Genomic DNA, 16,450 nt, shown 5'->3' with positions numbered 1-16,450 from the left:
GTCAGGGATCTAATGTGTCTGAACAGTCCATGAGCAAGGTTACATTTAGTAGTCTTATTATATGCAGTAGTGGTGATGTCCTTTACAAATGTTGAAATTAGATTTTTAGATTTTAATATTTTTTTTACATATATGCTTTCATCCTTTCTTCCCATTTCATTCTTCTTATTATTGTGTATTGTCTTCAACAAAAAATATTCACTGACAATGACACTGACATTGTAAAACTAGTAACAGTTTTATGTGTTTGATATTCTTATGCTTATCTGTTTGTGATTTTCTTTGATTCTGAATTGAAGCTGTATCACTTGTCTACAAGGTGCAAACAGATCATAATAATATACTATTTCATATACTGCTTTAGAATCAGCACTCAGAACATTAGCTCTGCGAAGATGAACAATTTTCGTCTCATTTTCTTCTCTTCTGTGGAGATACAACACATGATAGCTTTCATTACCAATAAATCACATTATCCTGAGAGAGAAGTGACAGTGAGATGGTGTACAGTTATATCAGATGTAAGTCTCTTTCAGTTTGAGGTGCAGAGGTGTTATTAAACGCTGCAGCGCTGGACACTGGAGAGGGCATAAACATGTCAACAGTCAAAGCCCTGAGCGAGCACTTTTTTGGGGTCAAATGATCATAGAGTCATAATCTTTCTCTAAGCTTCATTCCAACATAGTTTGGTGTTTATTTCATCTTTTCATTTTAGCCACTGCTTAACTGGTTCAGGTTTGTGGGATCTGTGTTCAATGAAAATATTTATATTAAAGAAGACAGTGATTCAGTGGTTTTAATGCACACCCACTGCCCACCAATCACATTTCAGAACAGGTTTTGTTTTAAACAGATCAGTGCAGTATTGTGTCACATTTTGCATGTTAGTGACATTGGCATCTGCAGTGACAGGGAAAAAATGTCCACCGGACAGCAAATAGGAACAAGGGGTCTTTCAGCTTTCAAGAAGAGAGAAGTCAGATTGCAGAGGGCGCTGTTGTCCAATGCAAATAGAAGAATGATGCCAAACCTGTGTAAATGAGTAAACAACATCATGTGACACTTCTGAGGAACAATGTAGAAGGCAGCTGGAACATATCATGGTATGACATAATACCTCGACATGTTAAGGGGAAAATTTATTTTCTACCTCCAACCAGTTTTGCGACCTTTGACCTGTAAATGCGTAAAAATATGGTGTACCTCTGTAAGTCTGCCTCAGGGCATTTGTGGCTACAGTGTTGTGTTTTTTTCAGAAGCTTAACAATGTTACAAAGCACAATCACTGAAAAGACCAATGCTGTATATTTAAAGCCAATATTAACTCCAGTTGTGGATAGAGTGTGATTCTTTTTCTTTTATCCATTCATCGACTAAGCCTTTTTTTTGTTTAAAATCATAAATAAATGGGCAGCTTCAATAGGTGCACCATTGTTAGTGCCACCTGTATTCTGTGGAATATTCAAAGCAAAGCAACCACCAGAAAACTTACATATGCACACATGTTATGTCAGGTGATCTTTCACACTATGTTCTTGTCAAAAATCTTAATAACTACTTCAGCTACTCTTAAGCTACTCTGTCAATATTTCCCCATTGATGCGGTACTAGTGTACTGCAAGAGGTCATTATGCCATCCAGCATCAATATTCAGTTGGTCTCCAGTGGAGTGGTCTGAGAGAAAATCTAATTAAAATGAAGTGCATTCACTTAGCAGAGACAGGCATAGGGACAATAAGTATCATTTAATGTTTCTCTGCCCTTAAAGAGTAGAGCGTCAATGGCACATTGTACAGCATGTTCACTGTCAATGAATGTGTTTGGTTCCAACTAACAGGAAAGTGCACTTTTGTCTTTTCATGCATGGATAAATGAGAGGACTGTTTCCCAAGGTCATTTGATTTAAAATATATGATACATATATTGTTTTGTACCCACGACTTTGATGGATTGTCCTCCTGTGATTACTAATAATGAATAATATTGAAGTATCAAACAGGGAGAACTAGAAAGCTGGAAATCTGATAAATGGCACAGTGTTACTGCTTTCATTTTGATGCATTGCCCACCTGTAAATATGGTCATTAATAATAGGGAAGTAACTCATCGTGAGAACTAGGAAGCTCATAGGGTTTGTCTGGGTGACAGTTGGTCTATTTGCAATTCAGTCTCCACTTATACCTAGAGTTACTGTTGTGGCTGTTGTGTCTTTGAGCAGGACACTTCCTTCACTGCATGACCATAACTGAGGAGTGAAAGCATGATAAGATTTGCTCTGATTTGTTTAATATATTTTGTTTACTGTGTTAGAAATGCACTGTTAATCATTGAAAGCACAGTATAATTCCAAGAGAGCAGAGATTTCATTTGCCAGTGCCATGTTTTACAAATGTTGTAATCCTAACCTACTGGTCTGGAGCCAGAGCTACAAATTCAACTAAAACTGTTATTTGTGAATGGTCAGATGGCATACAGAATGTTAGGGCAGGAGGCATGATGAAGCTGAATGTTATAGGAGAAACAATTCAGTTGGAGATTAAATTTCTGTTAGTGGAGACCAAATTCATTATTGTTTTCAGCATGATTCTTAGAACGCTGAATTAGAATGTCTCTGTAATCCCCAGGTATGATCCATTGTAAAATTAGAAAAAAAAATCATAGTAAAAACAGCCTTGGGGAAAAGTGAAGTCTTGAGTAGAATTAAATTCAAGGAGAGATATCCATAGAAGTGTTCAACTCTAACACAGAAAAATACAGTAGTGATGGACAAAACCAAGAATAAATCAAGACTAAAGCCACAAACTGGACCAACGCAGTACCAGACCTAACCCAGACTTAAGCAGGTGTGTCCAGGACAGATGACAACACTTCTGATGTTCACATATACCAAACCCAATTAAATTAAATTAAATGCAAAATGTGTTATAGCATATTAAGAGTGAACTGGATGATATTATATTGTTGTTTATTTGCAAAAAAAAATCTATTCTGTCAACAGGACAAAAGTTTTAGAGTCCAGTTTGTGTCTTAGTCTTGATTCAGTTTTGGTTTTTATCCACCACTACTGTGTTTTCTCTATGTTAGCAGCATCTATGGACATATCTCTCCTTGAATTTGGTTCTGCTCAACCCTTCACTTTTCTCCAAGGCTGTTTTTGTTGCTGTAATGTTTTTGCCAAGAGTCAGTGTCCAAGGACGAGGATGAGGCAGTATTTTGTTTGCACTGACTGTCTATTTATGTGCATTAATTGTAGGATTGTACATCTGTTTGGGTATTAGTTTTATTGTGCCATATGCTGGGCTGTATCTGCAGATAAAACAACAAAGTAAAACTGAATTGGCAGCAAATATTGAGATAACTTCATGAAGTGGCAGGAACACACAGCAACACCATCGGTTCGTATTGTAATCTAATAAAGTGACAACAGATCACTTGCGTCAAATCATTAATTTAAGCACAAGATTACCAAGCAATCCAATCACTGATGAAGAAGGCAACAAATGGAAAAGTCAGACTTCATTAAAATATGAAACAAACTGAAAATGAACTCGTGCTCATGCTGTTAGATATGCTTTATCTCCCTGACATCTTATTAATATTGCAGATGCCTTCCTCAATGACCTCCCTTATTGTTTGCATAAAAGTGTGTGGTCTTTGGGAAACACTAAACTATCTCATCTCCCCACTATCTATGTTAGGACCGCCTGTGCAGTTTGATATTCTTGCTTTTTTTTTATCTGTTTCATATCCGGTCTTGCACGTACAACTCGAACCTGTTGCATTCCACACGTAGAGTAGGAGATGTCAATCAATTTAGACTCAACAATAAACAACAAAACTCTAAAGTAAAAGCTAAATCTCAGAAAACCCTTATGCATTTAAGCCAGACCTTTAATCAGGCTTTCAAACATGGCACACGCAACTTTACGCACACACCTGTTCACCCCGGTTCAGTAGAGCCCTACCTGTCCGCACTGAGCGCCGTGAGGGTGAACACAGACACGCCGACCGAGGTGAGCTGGATGGCGGGGATGAGCTTGCACGCCGCCTCGCCAAACACCCACTCCTCGGAGAAGTAGCGGAAAGCGTCCACGGGCACGCACGTGACGAGCAGCAGCAGGTCTCCCGCGGCCAGGCTCGAGATGAAGATGTTGGGCACGCTCCTCATGGCGCTGTTGGTGATGAAGATGTTCACGAGGGTGATGTTTCCCACGAGACCTACGGTGATGATGATGATGTACACGGAGGTCATGACGCAGCGCACCACGAAATGGACCGTCTCTGATCCGTCAGAGTCCGACCACCAGCCCGGCGCCTCCGTGGTGGCGTTGGGGTTCAGGAAGTCCTCAAGAACTATCGGGTGGTCAGCGTTCAGTAAAAGCTCGTTATCCATGGCAAACAAGAAAAAAAGTGACACAAAAGAGGGAAAAGAGTTTAATCCAAGTTGTGCGCAAAGTTAAGGGGAAGAGGAAAAGACGCGCGCTGGAGATGAGAGTGATGCCCAGGTCTGAGGCTGGAGGAGACTGGAGCGCATGGAGAAGGAGCCGCGCAAAGAGCTCTTTGGCGCGTGGACCCACTCCATCTCTCTCTCTCTCTCTCTCTCTCTCTCTCTCTCTCTCTCTCTCTCTCTCTCTCTCTCTCTCTCTCTCTCTCTCTCTCTCTCTCTCTCTCTCTCGCCCCCTGCGCCAAGGAGAACAAACCACACACAGATGTGAAGGTGAGTTTATCAATAAGAAAACGTTGAAAAAAAAGTTGTGAAGTTGTAATAGAAAAGGAATGCTGTCAAATTTTCAGTGTTACCCTATCCACCATCAAATGAATGAGTGTAGTTTTTAATCTGTATCTTTTCTAAGCACAAATTGACGTGGAAAGCAAGGTTCACACCCCTTCCCCCTTGAACTTCCAAATTAAATTCATCTGTACAAATGGTTTACAAGGCACGTTTGTTTTTGTCTTGTCTTTTTCTGAAGGTTTTGCTTGATTGAAGGAACCAAACACTAAAGATGCACACAACAGTTCCTTCCCTCAGAGTAAGAATGCATGTTGTTCAAAGCATCTTAGAGCCATAGAATCCACTGCAATTGAATAAATACAAGACAACTTTAATGCCACTCTGTGAAACATTATATGGGCAAAGCAATATCATCTCTATGCAGGTGGCGGAGTTGCTTATAGTGCATCGTTAACAGGTTTCCAAAAGGTATAGAGGAAATCAAGAGTAAATCCATAATCTTAATTGCATGTCAATGTGTGAATAATTGGACGCAGATGTTGACAGTAACAGATGCAGTAGCGCAAACATGAGAAGATATAATTAAAACATGAGATTGAGATTAAGGACTCTACATACAAGCACTGCTGCTGGATGTGTTCTTCTTATAAAATGCGCAAGAAAAAGACTACTCAATTTTAGTAGCACTGTATTTGTCTTTTATTTGAAAATATATATATAGTTCTACAACTGAAAGCTGAATTTTGTTCAAAACACATATTCTCTGAGCTCTGAAGATGGAGATATGACTGAGGATTGGGACTTGTAATGTAGGCCAGTGATGCTTAACCACAGGACCACCCACCTATGGCCCGTGAAATCAGAAGAATATAACACTTTTATTATTAAATTGGGCCCCAGGTTACTTTTTACAGAAAATGTCAGGCCCAAAGGTAAAAAAGATGTAGAACCCCTGCTGTAGGCTACTCTGTAACTCCAATTTAAGTGTAGCTATTAGCAATTTCATGGCAAGGACACAATTACAAACGCATACTGTATTTTTAAAATTACAGAAAAAGTACCATTACCTGGAAGATCCACTCAAGTTTGTGAGTATTTAGTATTTTAATTAGCTTCTTTCCATCCCTCTTCATATATCATTGCTCTTTAAATGTCAAAGCATGTTGGCTGTGTTCTCATTTTCAATCCACAAGTGTGAGGAAGAATTCTAATTATCAGTCAGGCATGTAAAGTGCTTCCATAGGCATTCATTTCAAACACATTATACATTTGTATTGCTCTGCTCCTGTCTGTCCCTGTAAATAAGGATTTTACATTTTGCATATATTTTTTCAGGTTAGCAACAAATTTAGAGACCCACCTGTAATTTTAAGGGTCATTTAGACACAAACACTACAGTATCCTGCAAAAACTAAAATCTAGCCAAGTGAAGATGACTTGAATTAACAAAGTTTGACCATGATTTGAGTAAATTTCAGTCAGCAAGTAAAATTATCTGCCAGTGGAACAAGATTTTTTGTACTTAAAATATGCAAATACATCTTGCTGAACTTAAGATAAGAAAAACTACAACTTTTTGCATTTAAAATGAGAAACAAAATCTGAAATTGCTTGAATTAAGAAAAATACACTTATTCCACTGGTAGAAAATTGTTCTTGCCGAGTAGAATCAATTCAAATAAAGTAAAATGTTCATCATCAAATAATTTTAACTTATCTAGATATTGATTTTTTCAGTGTACTGAGCACGTGTTAATTCCATTGAACATTTCTCAAGGGCACATGAAGAATCTGCTACACAATATTAGCTCCTGGCGTAATTGGTTTTGTATTAGAATGCAATCAAAATCAATAATCAGGCACAGGTTGTGTTTAAACTGGGACAAAGTCAGACGAAACCAGGAAACTCTTTGCTGTCAGACCACAGTGTAATAATCAGCTATAAATACTACACATACTACATATGAATAGTATTAAAAGATAATAGAAATATCCATAAAATGTGCATGCAATAAACCATAAACCACCTGCATTTCCACTTCTTTCCTTTCAGCGTGTCTAGTTGAATCAGCTCTTGTATGCATCCTGTTTGCAAACTCCTGGTGTGATGGGGGTCAAAATGCCACAGGTAGCACTAGAAAGCCATGTATTCAAAAGCAATAAATGTCCATATGAATCAGGGGAACCCCACAGACCAATAAGTAAAATGTGCTCTACTCTTATCTTTCTTCTGCACCTGCATCATTTCTGCCTAAAACTATTTGTTGCCATATTTCAATATTCAGCCATGCTCCCATAATGCTCTCACACAGTTTTCTAATACTACATGTTCAGGAAGTTATCAAGGCAGGGAGAAAATCTGAACAAAACTGAAATAGCAGAAAAAAATAATTTTGTCAAAATAGGAAACTTATGGGTTTGTGTGGTTTACTTTGCATAAGGCAAATATATTCTGAATTATTATATTCGTAGATATATATGTATGGATAATCTGTGCATTTTCTGTTATCAATGAAAGAGTTTGTGAAGTCTTTCTCAGGCCTGATGCTAACAGACTGTTATCCACAAAGTTCCCCAACTTAAGATTGCTATATCTAAATTAAATGTGTTTATGTTCATTCAGAGCTTTCAGAAGTATACAGGTCAAATGAATTTACAAAGCCAACTTGCTTATTCATGCTGAGAAGGCTACATGATGAAAAAATTGCAAAGACTAGAAATGAAAAGAATGTATACAACCTCTGCTGAATTTGAACCATGCAGTACTGTTGTGTGCTTTTTATGAAGGACAGGAGCCTTTAACGGGAGCTTTTTATTGCTAAGCTCAATTAACCATAGTTCCCATATGAAATGTACTGCTACATGTTATACATGTGTGGGGTTGCTGTGATAATTTGATCAAAATTTGCCCCAAATTGTTGATGTTGTAGGTCCAAACTGTGCTACATTAACATGACTGTATTGTCAGACTGCTATTGCAGGAAATGCTAAAAGCTATGTTATTTGACTAATGGAGACTGCGACTGTGGAGATGAAAAGATCTATTGATTTTTTAATTTTTTTTAGTTTTCTTTGTTATTATTTTTGAATAGATCCAAAAGAACATAATGTATACTTAAGGCAAACTGACAAGACTTCTGAAGATATTCAATAGATGTTTTAATGTATAGTCAACAACAGACGTATAATTGTATGCCTTGAAATGTAACTAGTGCATTATAACCTGGGCATTTTAAGTGGGGGAAAGAATGACTTATTGATTATAAACAGCTGACTTTTAATCTTTTGTGTCAGGCGTCAGAAAGATAAAATCACATAACTCATGAAAAGTCATGAACTGTTTTCGTGAAGCTGCAGAATTTCTTGTTGGTGCTCCCTTTTTCATCACAGGTCAACATCAGTAACACTATTTTGGAACATACAACAAAAGTATGTACGAGACCAACCCTTTTATCTAAGGGCATTGTTTTAAGTTATAGCACTTTTACACTCATAAACATCCTGTATCTGGTGTTGTTTTTAGCTTCATTCATGTTGGTTTCAGTAGTCCTCAGTAAAAGCTCTTGACCTAAGCCTCAGAAAATACTACTTACTACTACTACTACTTAAAATTTTCCCAGGGTTGTTGCATCACAGGTAGAAACCCTGCATAGCTTTTGAAGTCCAAAAATCATCAGCATGTTGGGGAATGTTTCTTATTATAGCTAAGATTGTTTTTTCCCATGGTAATTCCCTCTTCTGCCAGAAGATGGAGCCCTGCACCAGATTCCGTTAATTCTTTTCACTGCTGGATTTTCTACATTTGTGTTGGCTAAATGAAAGATCTTGTCAAGCCCTAAGAGGCAACTGCTCCTGTGATTTTGGGCTTTACAAAAATAAATTGAATAGAATTGAATTACAATACAGGGAGTGCCCAAGCTGAAAAATAATGTCTGGTTCTATACATGGTCATTATACTAAGCACAAGAGGCACTTAAGATCATGTTTAAAGGCCAGAGATAATACAAATAATGCGTAATACTTGGACCTCCTCTGGACCAATGCATTTCTTTCAGAATTTAAAATCAAAATCAGAGTATTGCCACCTATGGTACTTTATAAATATCTCCATTTTAAGTGAATATTAAGGGAATTAAACCCTCAACCCTTTGTACTAAATGGGTGACAGTGTCATTTTGGTACAATATAGTTTGGATTGACATGTGTTTCTCTCAGACTTCAAATTGAAAATTTGCATGCAAACATATAAAATAGACTTTGACCAAATATAAATAAAAATGCAAATGAAATAATATGGACAGAACAACAGTGTAAAATTAGCAGTGAAAATAGATCGCTGAAGTAGAAAAATATAAAGTGTTAATGAGTCCAACAGCAGAGGGGGAAAGTCACAGTGCACTTACAATAAATACAAATACATACAATATGGACAGAACTGTATGTACAGAACTATACGCTGCGTATCTTTTCTGGTGAAGGGTCTCTGCCTGAAATGTTCCACAGTATGACATTAAACATCTTTACCTTATATTTATTGAATTACAGGTGGTTTTATAGCTCATAAATACCTAGAAAAACAGGTATTCAGATTGTGAGCAAGGTTGCCTCTGCCTGGTTTGGTCTCTATGAAGATAGAAAAGTTTAATGCCATACTGTGAAATTCCAGACAAAGCAATAACATCTCCACAGAGAAACATATTTGACAGACCCTACACCAGAAAAGTTACAAAATGCACCTTTAAATTACAGGTGGTTTTATAAGTCATAAATATCTAGAAAAACAGGCATTCAGACTGTCGGCGGTGTTGCGTTTCCATAGACTGGCCCTGGAAAATTGGTCTGGTTTGGTCTTGATGAAGATAGAAATTTACACAATGCACCTTCAAAGTGACCTTCAAGATGTTATTGCTTTGCTTGGGATGTTCAGCAGTATGGCATTAAACAACTATATCTTGCATTTATCAAATTATAGAACATTTTATGTCTTAAAATTACCACAAAAACATGCACTATTACGATGAGCAGGCTCACTTCTCTACAAATCTGACTTGTAACTTGGCCTAGTGATGTGGCTGCTTGTCTTCATAAAGATAGTCAAATTAAATGTCAAACTGTAGAACATTCCAGGAAAGAACTGTAACATCTACAAGAGTCAAGCAGGAGTTGAGGAGGTGACAGACCCTCTACCAGAAAAGTTCCACAATGCACCTTTAAAGTGACAGGTGTTAAAAAGTTTTCCAGCAGCATAGGGGAAAAATGGTCAACAGCTGTGGTCAAGCTGCCTTTAGCCTGCAGTGCCCCGGTCCTGTCCCTCTGATTGTTCCTCTCTTGTTTGTTTTGAAAGCAGAGAGCGGAAGAGCACCACTCTCACCACATGTGACTTCTGGGAGCTGTGCGTCCTCCACGTTCTGAACCAAGTTGGATTTTAGGAGAGTGAGCTGAAAAAAGACTATGAATAATACGCCGCCAGGATTACGGTTGGTGTGTGGACTTCTTTTTATCTACATTATATTATTTTTTAGTATAAAGTTGAATTAGATCTGTGATGTTGCTTTTGTGTTTATGCTGACCACTTAGGGCAATGCCAGCTTCACCAATGCTTCTTTAGAAATACTAACTGTGCTGGGTGTGTTCACTAATATAATCAATAACTGAGTGGTAGCTTTCCAACTATATTTTCCTAATTCAGCAATGCTCAGTTCAATGTTACATCCAACAAAAGGTGACAATTTAGAAATTATTTATTTGTGTATTTTTTTATTGTAGATTGCTGTCAACATACAGCTGCTTCCCTCAAATTCTGTTTCAGACATGAAAGCTAAACTCACATTTGAATTTCATGGGGACAAAATGTAACTAGGGTGAATGTTCTTGACATCTTACATGCTTTACTGCGTGCTTTACTGATTTTAACTAAGCTCAGTAAGTCAAACTAGGATGATATTTGCAGACTGATAATAACTAAGACTGTGAATGCTCTACCAGCCATGGTGGATCATCTAACAATGATGCAGAAGAGAATTACTAAATTAATTACTTTTGGTAGTAACATAATTTGGTACTCAAGAAATTATCAGAAAATGTATTTTGAAATTGTGAGTAAAATAGATGTAATTCCGTGGTGAGTAATTTTGGCTAGTTCCTTACACATGTATTGGCATTGTATTTCCTGCTTGTTTGTGGAGCAGTCAAGGTGTTTTCTGCTGACAAAGTCCTATAGGGATTATAATGCACACACCACATGCCCTGCTGCCCATTGTCCAACACTGTTGTGTCTTTTTCAATTGACGGACAAATAAAGGCAAGTGAAATATGCATTGTCACAAGCTTTTAGAGGGTCAGAGCCGACCACGTTAGAACTGAGCTAACACCAAATAGAAATGAAGCTCGGGGCCCAGCAACAGCTGCAATGTCTCTCAACTACATCAAAAACTTCTACGAAGGATGTGTGAGTACAAGCACCACCTCAGAATGAGGGTTATACCTTTATAGGACCATTGTTGTTGTTATGATTTCTGCCATTTCTAATTCTTGTAACAAATAACAAATAAAAGACAGATTTTAATGGTGCAGAAAAAGAAGACTTAATATAATTATTTTGTATTGATCATAAAGCAGCACAACTGAAAAGGTGAAATGATCTGATTGTGTTGTAGAGAGATGAGAATGCCAGGACACTTTTGTTTGGTCTCTTGTGGGTCTCTTTGTCTGAGCTTGTTTCATGATAATTCATCCATCTGTCGATGGCAGCTGCTGTCATCACAAAATGTTTGTTTTCACGTTTGGAAAAAATGCATAAATGTAGTTTCATTCACAATAGTAATATGGTGTGGACAGATTTAAAACAGAACTTCATATTTCTTAGAAGTTGTTTATCGAACATAGCTACTTTGAAATGTTCACCTTTTGTAAGTTTTGATGAAAATAAGTAGTTTCACACCTCAGTGAGAAATGTGAAATAAACTTGAATAATTGCTGTAAATATATGTGTATTCATCACAGTGGATTTAATGGCACTTCAAAGATAAACCTGCCCAACTGTTTGTGTCCAGCTGCGGCCTCCGACGGTGATAGGACAGTTCCACACTCTGTTCTTCGGGTCAGTGCGGATGTTCTTCCTTGGAGTTCTGGGATTTGCAGTTTATGGGAATGAGGCTCTGCACTTTAGCTGTGACCCAGACCGAAGAGAACTCAATCTGTTCTGCTACAACCAGTTCAGACCAATAACCCCACAGGTACAGTGCCCTGTCTATCATCACCATGGTAACCATCTGACACCCACAAAAACAACATACAAAGTCAGTGATTAAAGCCTGAGTCAGCCTAAAAGTCACATTGCTATTGTGAAAGGTATGGTTTAGAGGTTAGAAGCAGTGTACAAATACTTGTAACATACACCCCCTGCTGTTGCCCTGGTAGGTGTTCTGGGCTCTGCAGATGGTGACCGTGCTGGTTCCAGGAGCAGTGTTCCATCTGTACGCTGCCTGTAAGAACATCGACCAGGAGGAGATCCTGGAGAGGCCACTCTACACCGTCTTCTACATTATCTCTGTGCTTTTGCGCATCATCCTGGAGGTTATCGCCTTCTGGCTCCAGAGCCACCTCTTCGGATTTCAGGTGTGTTCCTCCATCTGGCAAAAGACACTTTCAGGTCACAGTCCTACTGTTTTAATGTGAGCACTGATTTATCAGTCTGGAAGGATTCACACTTGTAAGGAGGGCAGACTCATGATGAAGGCCAATATTTAGTTCAAATATTTCTGGTTCCACAGATGTGTAGCTGCACATTTTTCAGGGTTAATGTTACAGTATTTTTGCCCAAAGCAAATATTGAAAGAAATACTTTTTTTATTTCAGCAAAATCAAACCTCAGCTCTTGGGGTTAGGGTTTGGTTCAGATATCTGCAAGTCCAAATAAATCCAAATAATTTATGGGAGTGTTTTAGTAAAAGCACCTCATGGTACAGTGTGTTGCTGCGGTGGACCCCACAGCTCCATCTAACCTCTCCTCTCCTACAGGTGCATCCTCTGTTCATGTGCGATGCCAGTGCTCTGGAGAAGGCCTTTAACGTGACCAAATGTATGGTTCCTGAACACTTTGAAAAGACCATCTTCCTCAGTGCCATGTACACGTTTACCGTCATCACCATCATTCTGTGTGTGGCAGAAATATTTGAGATTCTGTGTCGGCGCCTCGGATATCTCAACAACCAATGACACGCGTACACTGTGAGGAACTGAGTCATTGTGCCACTGTGCTGCCATTTTAAATGGTGTGTATGTGGGAGCCTAAGGGGTGGTCCTTTGTGACAGAGGTGCGCCCTGAATGTTCCAGCTGGTGCAGTATTTCGTATATGTACTAGTACTGCATGTATCGGTGGGTAGTACTGACTGTCGGAGGAAGTGTAACCTGTTTATAATGAGTCGGAGGAACAGGTGAGAGGACAGGTACAGTTTTGTTTCAGAACAGACATGAATCTTCCTGTACGGTACTACACAGTGTGTGATCATGTATGCGACAGGTGACAGTGTCAGACAGACACTGTTGCTGTGTTTGTTGGTCAGAAGAACGTGGGTGGTTGAATGTCATACCACTCAAACAGTCCAAATGTCTTACATTTCGGTCATGATTTGACTGCTCAATATTTCCTTGTATGACAGCTGCTCTGCACATGAGTATTATCATGGTGCACTAGCTGAAATAGCAGCTCTACACAGACAATGCGCTGATTCTACACTCTTATTGTGAGCCAAAATGGCTGACGTCACACTAGTTAACGTCGGCACACTTTAGGGTTTGCTTTGTTTCAGATTATTGCCAGTCAAGTATTCAAGCCAGTTCAACAAACAAGATCAATATTCAATGAAGATACTCAATAAATACATACATATTGACTGACGAACTGGAAACCGTGTCCTTACATCTCTTTAACTCTCTCTTGTTTGTGATCTGACCAGCTGTATTACTGTATTATGCATTTTTGATTACCTCTGATGTATTCTCTTGAATCAGACATCCATCCATCTTGAGTTAGTCTGTTGATCTCAGGTAAAGTGCAGGACTGGACTGATTGGACCCACAGCAGAGGGACTCTTCTGGCTGTTTTAACTCCTCAGATCTGGTTAAGATATTTAAGTTCTGGTGCTAGTACTATGATTTGTAGATACTTTATGGACTTGAAACATGGCAAATGCCATGAAAAGTGCAATGTGTTATGACGATTGTATCATTAATGACTTTCTCACCCGTATACCTACAGGGCTGCCAAGGCCAGTTTATGCCTGTGTACTGAGTTTCATTCATGGAGCTGTCTGCCTTAGTATCCTTACCTTCACTTTGCACTCAGCTGTACCAGACTGCATTATTTCTTGTCCAATGTCCTGATAAAGAGCAGATTTGAATTCAGGAGTTTAACTGTGTAAGACTTGAATTATTTTGTGAGAAGTGATTGCATATGTAGCATAACAACCACTTTGTAAATACATTTAGAATGTGGTCATTACTGACATGGATTTATGTATATCTATTTGTAGTACTAAACATACTTTATACAATGTGTAATGTGTACTATTAAAATAAAGTTTTCTTATTCACCAGCAGCAGAGACACACTTCTCTGTTGTTTGTGTTTTCACAAGACACACATTTTACCAGCAGTGTCTTTGTGAACTGTTCTGTCAGATAAGAGTCATGAACAATAATTAAATAATCCAAATGTTTGGATTAATCAAATAATTTTCAAAGGAAAAATAAAAAATGTGGGAAATACACCTTATTGATGAAGGTGTGGATTAATATTGACTATAAATCAAGAATTATGTGGAAAAAATGTCTTTGTGTCTTTTCTGGTCTGACACACACACATGCACACAAACACACACACAATATTCCCTTTTCACTGGGCTACAGATCACATCACAGTGGGATGGAGGTAAGTGAAAGGTTACAGATTTTGTGTTGTGTGTAATTGGGGTGATTCACACTGTCACCATAAGATCAGTTTAAATCATTTTAGATTTTTCATATTTCTTAAAACAATCAATACTTTTTCCAGCTTTACAGTGGAAGGAAGGAACAAAGGAGGGCCAAGCCCACACTGATACAGAGTAAACATGCACACCCACCAAGGGACTTGAACCCATATTGTTTGTGTTTTGAAATGATAAACACTATGAACCTGTCTGACTAGAGCTGGACCCCATTTGTCACTAGTTTGGAAGTCACTGAAGCCTCACATCATTGCAGTAAACAAGGGCCCACTTTCCTGACACACCTCATAAATCACCCAACATTTATTTATTCTCTCTTTTTTATTTATTTTTTTTTAATAAAGGGAAGAAGGAGAAAACATGGAGTTTGGAGATTTGGTCATTATTTGTCTCTGGGCTATCTAATAAACAAAGGGAGGAAGGCAAAAAAAAAAAAAAAAATTACATTATCAGTAATGGCTTTGTTGTTAATACATCAACAAAAACGAAAAGCATGTTTGTCAGACAAATACCTTCTGGGAAGCCAACTTAACTGTCAGCTTAAATAATGGGGACAGGACAGGACACAAACACAATTCCCACAAGATGAAACGTGCCGCGAGAAGACATAAAAAGACTACTTTTGGAATTATTTATTTGAATAAACCTCTCACGCGTCATGTGTGTACAAAGTGATGGCAATCTCGAGTTTTATGGGTGTAACTTGTGTGAGACTCACCTCGTCATTTTGGAAAACATTTAGATCAATTTGACCACAAGACAAGAGGAAATTCCCATGCACCAAAGGAGCGGCACCTGATCACATGGTGACATCACCGTCCCGTGAAGGCGGCGACTCCTATTGGTCACTGACGCGGAAGTACAAGCAGCACTACATGCTAACAACAACAAGCAGTCTGTCCGGACTTTCTTTATGAATTTCTGATCTTTTGGGACTTCTCAAACGCCATGGCTTTACCGGCCCCTCTGAAAGCCGTGCAGCACCACCTCCGGACCGCCCAGGAGCACGAGAAACGGGACCCGGTCGTGTCTTATTACTGTGAGTGTGGTTCTGACGCTAGCTAACGATAGCAGTATATAGAAATGCATTGAAGAAACTGCGCTTTGTTCAGCTGTCAGTTCGTTTAATCTTTGTCAATCGTAATATAGTTTTCACATGATGATGATTTTTGTCATATCGTTGGTGTAAATGAAACAGACGAGCTGCAATTAGCGTGGTTTACACGTGTCTTGCCTTAGCTGCTGCTGCTCAAAACTTATAAATAACGTCATCTTCACGTGAGTATGCGCCCTGAAACTAAACAATACTGTCTGCCAATACTCTATAACTACGAGAACTACCTGTCTTTTGTTTCAATATTAGGGTTACTTAGAGACTGCCAGGTGCATGGACATTCTCTCAAATAATAATCCAATCATTAACTTTTATAATACTGTGTAGCTATTTCATTGTGTTGTTCATTCATATAAAATGTACGAAGCAAGACGTGAATAACTTTGAATTTTGAGTTTCCTTTGCTTATACTAGAAGTTGTTAATGATTTAGGGGACTGGACAAAACACTGTATGGTATTTCTGGTCTGTCTTGAATGTATTGAGCGAGTCATAGGTTTAAGTGGCATGTATGTCTCAGCTGTAAAGAATGGACACCACCCTGATCAGAGTGCACTAAATACACAAGGAGGCTAAGGGCAGCAGAGCGGGACAAATCAAATCTGTTGAAGATATA

At 38.5% G+C, this 16,450-nt stretch overlaps 3 protein-coding genes across 4 annotated transcripts in view; 2 read left to right on the top strand and 1 right to left on the bottom strand.

Annotated features, from left to right (window-relative positions):
• Window positions 1–4,393, bottom strand: part of nmbr (neuromedin B receptor) — a 48,981-nt gene extending 44,588 nt beyond the window's left edge. The window contains exon 1 of the mRNA XM_020920425.2: window positions 3,966–4,393. Within this exon, the coding sequence (XP_020776084.1) occupies window positions 3,966–4,393 (428 nt within the window). The remainder of the gene's footprint in view (window positions 1–3,965) is intronic.
• Window positions 4,394–11,141: 6,748 nt separating this feature from the next.
• gje1a (gap junction protein epsilon 1a) lies at window positions 11,142–12,949 on the top strand. Its single transcript, XM_055149688.1, has 4 exons — window positions 11,142–11,180; window positions 11,785–11,967; window positions 12,152–12,349; window positions 12,752–12,949. The coding sequence occupies exons 1-4, from the start codon at window positions 11,142–11,144 to the stop codon at window positions 12,947–12,949; spliced, it is 618 nt and encodes a 205-aa protein (XP_055005663.1).
• A 2,608-nt stretch (window positions 12,950–15,557) lies between these two features.
• vta1 (vesicle (multivesicular body) trafficking 1) overlaps window positions 15,558–16,450 on the top strand; it is a 63,953-nt gene continuing 63,060 nt past the window's right edge. Inside the window, exon 1 of one of the 2 annotated variants that reach the window (XM_055149429.1) lies at window positions 15,558–15,760. In XM_055149429.1, coding sequence (XP_055005404.1) covers window positions 15,670–15,760 — 91 coding nt within the window. In that variant the 5' untranslated portion in view covers window positions 15,558–15,669. The remainder of the gene's footprint in view (window positions 15,761–16,450) is intronic. The other variant, XM_055149428.1, reaches the window with a different exon arrangement.

The sequence above is a fragment of the Boleophthalmus pectinirostris genome, unplaced genomic scaffold (assembly GCF_026225935.1).
Source record: "Boleophthalmus pectinirostris isolate CB_2022bp ecotype Guang Dong unplaced genomic scaffold, ASM2622593v1 HiC_scaffold_13, whole genome shotgun sequence".
NCBI classification, from domain to species: Eukaryota; Metazoa; Chordata; class Actinopteri; order Gobiiformes; family Gobiidae; genus Boleophthalmus; species Boleophthalmus pectinirostris.
The sequence above is the reverse complement of the archived record's forward strand: the minus strand, read 5'-3'. Positions and strand labels throughout refer to the sequence as shown.